The 10,301-nt window shown below is 40.3% G+C and overlaps 1 protein-coding gene across 4 annotated transcripts in view; it reads left to right on the top strand.

The window, feature by feature from the left end:
- The first annotated feature begins 45 nt into the window (after positions 1-45).
- klf8 (Kruppel like factor 8) overlaps positions 46-10,301 on the top strand; it is a 106,804-nt gene continuing 96,548 nt past the window's right edge. Inside the window, exons 1-2 of one of the 4 annotated variants that reach the window (XM_075487406.1) lie at positions 46-243; positions 344-461. Coding sequence is in view for 2 of the 4 variants with exons in the window: in XM_075487404.1 (XP_075343519.1) it covers positions 435-461 (27 nt within the window). In the remaining 2 variants the exon portion in view is untranslated. Of the gene's footprint in view, positions 462-10,301 lie in introns of all 4 variants that reach the window. The other 3 variants (XM_075487404.1, XM_075487403.1, XM_075487407.1) reach the window with 3 other exon arrangements.

Below are 10,301 nucleotides of genomic sequence, written 5' to 3'. Positions count from 1 at the left end.
GGCTGCGCAGCTCCTGTCTGACGGAGAGATGAGGGGTGGGGACGCAGGGTGGGGTCACAAGCAGGGAGAGGCGGAGGAGGAAAAGGCAGAGAGAGAGAGCCCAGCCCTTGAGTGCACGGCAACAACAAGCCGACACACACACAAGAGGGAGAGACACAGAGAGACTTTGCCGATTTTTTTGGGGGGCAGCACAGGGATCCTTTCGACGCCGCGGATATGAACTGAAAAGACACACTGGAAGAGGCAGGGATCGTGCTCCTATATCCTGAAATTTTGACTGTAAAGGTGGAAAAACGAGCCACCCCCCCCCCCCACAATAACCCTCCTCCTCTCTCCCTGACAGTTCTTATTCAGATAGTGCTACACCCAAAGCCCCGACCGACCCCCTTCCTGCTGCTCCACCCCTCGGCCGCTGCACCGCTCCGGCAACCGAGATGCACACGGAGACCCGTAACAAGAAAGTAAGTGCACGTTATTATCCCTGCTCAGTGGGACAGAGAGAGAGAGAGAGAGACATCTACCTGTGTGGGTGACCTGCCTGTACACAAGCAAGAGTTGACATTGTCAGCTTGACATGTGACAAGTGTAACAGACATAGTGCATCCTTTTGCAATGATGAGGTGGTTTTAATGTGCAAAAAATGACTGGAACAGTGGCCTCATTTGGCATTGAGAGAACCCGTCATTTCCACGGCTAAACACGGAAGCCTCTGTGTGTCTGCTCGCTATCTGGCTTTCTCTCTGTGTGCTGTGTTAGTTGAGGTTCAATTTGAAATGCTGTGTGATCTCAGGGAGGCAGGAAGGAAACGGAAGGCAGCAACTGCAGCTCGTAGGACACCATCTTAGCTTTTAAAGGGCCAGCAGCCCCTTTTTTTTTTTTTTCATCTCTCTCTCCCAAACACATAAACACTCAAAACCCTGGGAAGCAGCCAGGTGCACTGCTTCCACTTTCTCTCTGTGACAGGCCCTGCTGCTGACTTCTACCGCCAAACAAGCTCTGCTTTGAGCAAAAGTGCGTTTGTGTGTCAGTTAGATCACACAAACATGGAAACACACGGCTAAGAGCTGGCAGCATCATCACTGGAGATCTGTTTAGTTGATGCTTTGCAGGTAGATGATGGAGAGCTTCTCCTCAATAAGAATGTAACCTGTGAATATATGCGTGGCAGAGCAGTGGTTAAATGTAAGATGTACGGATGTGAGTTTGTTTGATTCTAGCAGGGTGCACCGGTGCTTATTCAGATTTCTTCCGGCAGCATTGCCGTGGGCCTGTTGATTTTTATTTTTTTGTTTGTTGGCTTCAACCGATGCGTCATGAAGCGTTGGTTTTACGAAAGAATGATCTAAAGGGAAGCTCTCATTGTCACTTTCTTTTGTTGATGATATTCTTTTCTGTATCCTGAGTTAATTGTTTATTGTAAAAATGTCTCACGTCGGCGGGTTCCAGTGACATCTTTCACATCTTTCCAGCATCTTTTTTCCTCTTTCCCATCAAGACGACATGATATATTCAGAAATCCATTGTTTTGTAAGCTCTGGAGCATCATAAAAACTCAAGTCCAAAACAAAAAGAGCCAGAATCTAAAGTGAAACCAAAGTTCGAGCCAGTCATTCAGCTCGTTTACCTCTGTGTATGAATGGCTTGTTTGAGAACATAGTTTGTTCGGTGCAGGAAAATCTAGATTTTGCGTTTGGTCTGTGCTGCATTGCAGTGACTTGAATGTACTATCATGCATATGTGACTGATTGCTGCACTGCTAAAAATCCTGATAATGAGGCGCACGAGAAGGTGAGAGACGTTTCTGTCTGCTAATAACATCGTTACACTGTTGTGTCTTTACACAGCAAACAGTTTTCTGCCTCTAAGGCTTCAAACATCTTGCATATCGAACCTTTAAAAAGCTGAATGTTATGTTGTGGACGTTGGGCTTTGACTTATGAGCTGATTATGCTTTGTACATTTGAGGCACTCTGGACTCGCTGCAGACTTCATCTTTAACCCTATTTATCCTTCCTGAAAAAAAATGGCCACTACGCTGCAGGCATAACAGTGGAAACTGTGCATAACTGCACAGTTTCATCTTGTTTGTTTGACTTTTCATTAGCAATGGATGTTTTTGTAACATCTGTGGTAATTGCACCTTCTTGGGCTTTGATGGGTCTTACAGATGCCCGTAGAGATGCACTGCAAAAAGTGAGATCTAAGTAAAAAGAATATCTTAGATTAAAGGGATATATGCTTATTTTTTGTCCGATAAGATAGTTCTTCTTAGTAAGCAGTTTTTATGTTAGACTGCTTCACTTGTTTTAAGTGTTTCTGTCCTTAATTATCTAAATAAGATATTACAGCTTGTTACTGAGATGTTAGGACCTGTTTTGAGTAAGTTCATGCTTGAAGCTGGAATATCAACAGTTTCAAAGCTGGTTTCAAGAAATATAAGGCCTTAGTGCATACCACTATGTCAAGATTATGGCACTAGCATTTACTGAATTCAAGAATATTTTTCAATATATTGAGAAAATAGGCCACGTGTATTTAATTAGAATCAAGAAAAATGTACTTGTTATTAGTTAAAATACACTAATTCTAAGGTATTTGTGGGTTAATTGAGATTAGATATTTTTACTTGTTTTGAAAAATCTTGACAAGCCACATTTTCTTGTTCCATTGGCAGATAATTTTGCTTTTTTTAAAGCAAAATACACCTAATTTTTGTGCTTTTTTTTCTTGTTTTTGATAGCTGGCTTTTTGCAGTGTGGATCTACTTGAACGCTTTCCTCCCGCTCTACTACAATGAGCACAAACTTGGCTCACAGCGGCAGGAAGAGGCTGCTTTCACTCGCATTTACGTTAAACGATGGCAAAGCAGAAATCACACATCTGCGGCTCGTTGTAAGACATGGACTCGATGCAACTAATGATGCATTTTGAAGCTGTAGAGGAAGATGTTTGAAAGTTGTGATTCGGCTTCTCACTTAGCCCGTGAACACCGAGACACAGAAGCCAGTGTTCCTGTTCCTATTCCTATTCCAGCGTATGTTCCAGTGTATTTTTGGGTATCTTTTGTTGATTTGTTCGACACTGACACAACAGCGGGCCAATTGTATTCATGTGACTTTAAAACGGAAACAAAAAAAAAGGTATTTCAGATTACATTTGAACTTGTTTGTGATGCTGTACCCACAACATGGCTGATATGCATCCAATCATTTATTTATTCTATTTTTCAGGGGCCGTGTTTTATATTAAAGATACTGTGAATGGTACCGTCTTATAGGTTGTGTTAGATTTAGCTTTAAATCAAATCAAATCAAATCAAATCAAATTTATTTATATAGCACATTTCAAGTACAAACAATTCAAAGTGCTTTACATAAAATAAAAGCTTTGCAGCAGGGAGTGGAAGAAGCATTAAAAACACATAAAAGAATATAAAGAGAAACAAATAAAATAATTTAAATGAATTTAAAAACAAGCAACAGTCTAGATAAGTTAAAAGATGGCGTGCAGATTTAAAAAAATGTCTCCATTTTAAGCTACATTTTAAGCTCATTTTCATTTCTTGATAGCTGTGGAAACTCTTAGGAGAATTGTGCTTTCATATCAGATGAATGTATGATGTCTCAATCAGTCACATCCAAGTAGGGCTTCCTTGCTTTAATTCAGCTCATTTCAAGAGATGTTTGGATTATTTTTTTAATTTCCTGCCAGATGTTTCCTATGATAGTTTTACAAAGCGATACATATATCAACTGTCTCACGAGCTCCACGTTTTTCACATTTGGAAAAACACTTCTTTTGCTGGTGTCTGCGCAACCGTCGGTGAACTGTAACATGAACATAACTGCGAGGACTAAGGCCGGTAGGGGAAGTGCACTACCAAAAAACGGTAGGGCTGCTGTGGAAGTTGCAATCAACTCAGCATTGTCTCTTCCTGCTGACCGTGCTCGGAAAGGAAGTTTTGCGTTATCTCACCCATGATACAGGCATATGTTATTTTAGTTACCGACCAGAACACTGGTTTCTGTAAAACGACATCTTCTTCCCTCTCTGGATGAATAGTCACGGTACTTTGCACTTCGTGGGCAAACATGTGACTACTTTGCTCAATGAAGGTCTTTAAACAGAAATGGGAAACCAAAAAGATCTCCCTGTGGCCTTGTGACTGAAGACCGCGACTTTAATCAGTTCAGAAAGAAAGCTTTTAGCCTCGCCTGAAAAAAGTTAAGCAAGGTGCTGTTGCAGCCAACTTATAATTAGCATCAAACGAGTCCATTAAATAGAGAGGGGATATATTTATGAACTGTGCCACGTTTTACTACTTCTGGAGATGTACATGAACAGCGGCATATGAGTCACAAGCGCTTCATTTTCCAAACACAGGGGAATCTACAGGAATTCGCTGTCACCGTTGCACTTAATAAGCAACCTTTCGGTTGGTTTGAGAAGTGCTAACGGTCCCTGCTGAAGTGGAATGTGTTTTTACTTGTTCTACGAGTAGATATTTGAGGATGAAAGTGGTTGGGAGTGAAAGTTCGAAGCTAAAAAGTTCTAATTAGAGAGAAAAGTCCGTCTCAGTCGTGTCATACCCTGAAAAGAGCTCGGTTTGTTCTTCTTATTAGTTGCAGCGCAGCTAACAGTTTATCTCCATAGGTCAAAGGTAAAGACTTTCTTTGCATTTAATCTTCACGTATCTGAGCTCATCATTGATTAGCATATAGCATATAGTAGCGCTCTAAGGCATCAGTCACTGGCTCTGTATTACTTTAGCCTGTGCTTGGTGTTCCATTAGTTGGGCTCACAGATTAAGAACTGGCATAAAACTATAGAAATAGCAGCAAGCAGGATGTTTTGACTGGAGCACTGTATATATTTCTGTTTTTTTTACTTTGACCTCTCACCTAGATGACAGCTTTTGATGCATGGGAGAAGAAAAATAAATCTCTCATCATAGTCGAAGCTGTTTTTTTGGTTGGAACTGTGGATAACTGATAGCGGTGCACCGATCCTGCACCACAGAGGCATGAGTGAGCACGCTCTGGGGTTTAGACACAGTGTGAGTGGATCAGCAGTGATGTAGATGTGAGAGCGGGGTCAAACATACGGTCTTGGGCAGGGCATCGGTAGCAAAGGGCGCTTGAATACAAAGTCTGCTTTTGGTATGTGTGTGCTTGTGAGTGTGTATGAGAAAGATAGAGTGAGACAGAGCTAATGCCACACGGGAGGCAATGATTAACTGCGATGAACAAAGTTTGATTATTGAGATACAGGATGTTGTGTCAGCCTCACTTACAGAGTAAACCCTTCTTTAAATTGTAAGGTTTTACGTATTAGGACATATTAAAAAAAAAGAATAGTCAGTATCATGCCAATGGAAATTAATAACAGGGCGCTTTATGTGCAAATGTACGGTAAACTTGTTCCCAGGCCCTGTCCTGCTCTGCGACCAATGAGCTGACAGCATACACTCATCCCATTGGTCGAGGAGGCATTACTGCTCGCGAAGAAGATAGCGGAAGACACAAAGCAAACAGAAAGTTTTCTACAGATTTTCTGTTTGCACTAAAAATGTGCACTATTACAGGATTAATGTTCTGCTTTCTATCTATTGTTTTATATTTAATTTAAGCAGGACAGGTTTCTGTTTAAGAAAGATACTGATTTTATTCAATTAATAAACAGTTATTTTTTTTATTAAAGTGAATTGCTGGATAATAATTTGTTTTCCTTGTGTTAATGTCACTCAAAAATATGCATCTAATTCCATTCAGGTTAGTCACATAGTTAAAAAAATAATTTCACTCACAAAAAAATGGGCTAAAAAATTCACCAGGAAGAGTGAAGGCATCTGGGTCGGCCGGCCCTGCCAATGAGGGGTCCTTTATTTATTTTTCAGGGAGTTGGCAACCCTAATGTGAAGTCCACCTTTACTGCTTCCACAGGACTTGATATCATTCGCAAATGCGAGCTCCTCTATAAAACAGAAGCTCTGTCATGTTGGTGGTCTGGAACATTCAGGTGTGTGTTAACCCAACGCCAAGGAGGAAAGACATCAGCAATGATCTCAGAGAAGCAATTGTCGCTGCCCATCAATCTGAGAAGGGTTAAAAAAGGCCATTTCCAAACTATTTGGAAACTTTCAAATTACAGAGAGACAGATTATTCACAATTGGGGGAAAAAAAAAAGACAGTTGCCAATCTTCTAAGTAATAGAGATCCCAGCAAGTTCACCACAAGGTCAGTCAGTGCAGTGCTCATAGAAACTGCAAAAACCCAAGAGCTACATCTCAGACTCTACAGGCCTCGGTTAGCATGTTAACCTTGTAGCACCCAAGCATATGAATAATCATTGAAAAAAATCATTTAGGCTCTTCTTGCATCTTTTTGGGTGGGAATAAACCAATATTTTTGGAATTTTTGGAATTGGGCTATTTTTGATCATTTTAGGCAATGTTGCATATTTGCAACTGTGGGCTTTCCTGATTTAATTTTGTAATAATACAATTTGGAGACCTGACCTCCCATTAGCGCTGTGAAAGGTGGACAAAGCAGACCACACCAAACGAGACCAGAACCAACTAGAACAGACCACCGCAAAGCAGAGTGTAATTCACTGAGCCGAGAAAATGAAACTGTCGGCACATAAAATGTAATGTAAAAAAATATTACACATCAATGTAAATAATGTATGTAAATTAAAAAAATCAAATAATGCAATGTAAATAAAAATATCAATAAAAATATAATGTAAATAAATAATGTAATGTAAATAAAAGTTCAATGTAAATAAATAACGTAAATAAATAAAAAGCCTGTTGCATATCTGCAACTGTGGGTGCTACAAGGTTAAATGTTAAAGTTCATGACAGTACAGTTGGAAAAAGGCTGAATAAGAATGGCTTGTTTGGAAGAGTAAGGAAAAAGCTTCTTCTCTGAAAAGAACATGGCAGCACAGCTTAGGTTTGCAAAGCTGCATCTGAACCAGAGCGGAGACGTTTGGTCATAATGCACAGCACCACGTTGGAGAAAACCAAACACGGCATATCAGCACAAACACCTCATGTAGACTGTTGAGCACGGCGGTGGAGGGCTGATGAGTTTGGGTTTTGTTTTTGCAGCCACAGGACCTGGGCTCCTCGGCGTTATTTAGTCGACCGTGTAGTTTTTCTGTATAGCAAAGTATTAAAGTCAAATGTGAGGCCATGTGTCTGACTGATAAAGCTGAAACCGGTTCACGCAACAGGCCAATGATCCCAAACACAGCAGCAAATCTACAGCAGAATGTCTGAAAAAGAAAAGAATCAAGGTGTTGCAATGGTCCAGTCAAAGTCCAGACCCCAGCCTGATTGAAATGCTGTGGTGGGACCCTTTGAGAGCACATGCTGCCAGAATAGTGCACTGAGAATAGAGCCAAAAATACCCCCACAACAATGTGGAAACAACACGTTATTGCTGCTAAGGTCGTTCTACAAGGTACTGAATCATTCGGTTGCCTTAACGTTTCACACTGCTTCTGCATTTTGGCTTAGTTTTTGGTTCAGTAAAGCATGGTGTGGCGTAATAATAATTACATGATAATAATAATAATAATGATGAGGTATGTTGTTCATCTGAAGTCGTATTTCCCTAATTGCGAGACTGGCAAACTTTTTATTGTGTCCACACCAAAAAACTTTTGAATTAGTGAATTTGTATGCACTACTTGGGCATTAAAACGTCACATTTTCACTCAAGCGGTAATAAATTAACACATTATTCAGATTAATACATAACGTGACAGCTGTTTTATCATAAAACATGTTTTTTTTTAATAGACTTTCTTTATTGGAAGCAATTTCACAGGTAGAAATGTAGCAGTACAACGCAACAGAGAAGCCTTCCATTCTATAATTTTTCCCCGGTTTTTTTTTTATCCCTCCCACAATCCCACCCCAAGCAACAGAGAACAGTTCTACGAATTCAATATCAACATATAAACAGTACAAAGCACATACAACAAACACATGAATATGGAAAATGACAAAGTAAACTAGTAAATTGAAATAAAAATGTTAAAAAAAAAAATAATAATAAAAATAAAAAAAACAATGAAAAAAGAAAATAAATAAAATATAAATGAATCAATATATGGGGGGCTCAGTCGTCGCAGTCAGGCAGAGATGTCAAAGATTTTAAGTATTTATTTATTTTTTATTCAAGAAAGCACAAAGTAGATTAATTTAAATACAATATCTTGAATTGGATTTGTTTTCTTTTTAACAAACAGAACCCACCCGCCCACAACACTCATATACTGCTATAAAGGGAAAAGGAGATCGTTCTAAAAGAAGTCGCTGCCTGTTTGAAGTTGGCATGACGCATCATGAATTTTGGACTGATCACTGATAGGGATGGGAATCTGGGAATCTATACCTGGAAGTTTAGGGCTGTTTAAATAACAAACAGTTAGATACAGCAACACCGTTTTGGGCTTAAAGGCTTACATTTTTTTAGACCAAATAATCAACAAAGAAAATATTCTGCAAACGAGTTGCATAAAGATATTAATTAGTTTTATTTATTAGTTGTGACCACAAAAAGCTAGTCTGGCGACGCCATCCTACGTACTTCCGCCCAAAGATTTTGGCTCTGCACATAGTCTGGCCCAACCCCCCTACCTCGGTTCGCTCAGTGTTTTGCCAATCAGCAAACAGTTGCGAGTGGTGACGCAGAACTCACGCGCGGAGTCCATTGTAGTCCATATAATTGTAGTTCAACCGCAGCGGAAATAAACATGGCGACGGAAGAACGCTAGAAGCTATCCATGAAGTTGTCTCAACTCTGGAGAGCATTACACAATTAAAACAAGAGCAAGAGGAATGCCTCTTCAATTTTGTTAGTGGCAAGGATGTCGTAGCTCTCCTTCCAACTGGCTTTGGGAAAAGTTTGATTTATCAAATGGTACCGGTATAATGAAAGCGGATGTGGGAAGCGTGATTCGCGAGCTAGAGCCTCGCGAGAGTAAGCATGAACCTCGGCGCATAACCTACGTCCTTTCTAAACATTACTGATTGGTTAAGGGAACTCCAATGAATTTAAGTTGCTGAGTAAGGTCCCGCCCTCCATGGAAACAGATTCCTCTTGGGTTTTCCCAGACTGTTTTCCAGGCTAACAAAAAGCTGCCCTTATGTAAATAGTAGAGCACAACCATGAGATTTTATTGACTATATCTGGTCATCGGTATGTAGGGATGGGAATCGAAAACCGGATCTTGTTGTGAACCGGTTCCCAGTGTTTCAATTCCTTGGAATCGTTTGGCGATTTTGCCTTCTCAGGCATTACATTTAGATGAAATCACTAGAGACAGAGCCTGACTGGCTCAGAGCCAGAGGCTGGTGGTACTACCCCCAGTTCACCTCTACCTCCAGCTTCTCCTTTCACCAGAGCAGGGAAGAGTTAAATTACCCAGGCCAGGATAGACCAATGTGGACCTCACCGTTGTTGGGTTTGTGAGGTCATGACTCGTGTTACTTCTAAACTAAACAAAGTTCATGCTAATAGACCGGTTTGTTGTCCTTTTTCTCCAAATGAGAATCGATAAGGGAACCGACTAAGAACCGAATCGTTAAGCAGAATCGAAAATGGAATTGGAATCGTAAAAATCTTATCAATTCCCATCCCTAATCACTGATACGATTGTGTGACAACATGTGAAGTTTCTAAATGTTTTGCGCGGTGCACGTTCAGTCACACGCTGCATTAAGCTGTCAGGAGGACATAGATGGCTGTAGGCGCCAGAACAAGCCATGCTGTTGCTGCCAGCATGTAACAATAGCCTTCACAATTCTCCACCAACAGCAATTTACCAGGTTCTCTTTCTTTCATGAAGAGGGAAACTTTTTTAGGAATTGATCATTATCTGAAACTAAATCTACATCAAAAACGTTTTTGCAACAGCAGTGATGCTGGCGTTTGTGCACGTTTTGACTTTAAAATGCGTGGTAGTGGTTTTTAGTTTCAGTGTATCGTGATTTTGTTTCATACAATACTTGAGATCTAATCAGTTACATTGTGTTGTCAACAGTATGCGGTTATCAGCCGGTGGTAAAAAGGAGCCAGCACATATCCGTAGTGAGTTACTTTAGCATCCTAAGAACAGTTTGACGTGCGGACGGGGAAACCGAGAATCAAACTACTGATCTCAGCTGCATGCACAGTAATAATTGGTGTTTTTTTTAACCCAGATGTTACGTTAGAATTACTGCTGAACTAGTAAATGCCCAATTATTTCTGCACTGACTGGATCCTAGTTTGATTCAAAT

This window comes from Odontesthes bonariensis, chromosome 16, assembly GCF_027942865.1.
Source record: "Odontesthes bonariensis isolate fOdoBon6 chromosome 16, fOdoBon6.hap1, whole genome shotgun sequence".
NCBI classification, from domain to species: Eukaryota; Metazoa; Chordata; class Actinopteri; order Atheriniformes; family Atherinopsidae; genus Odontesthes; species Odontesthes bonariensis.
This window is presented reverse-complemented; position numbering and strand designations above follow the sequence as displayed.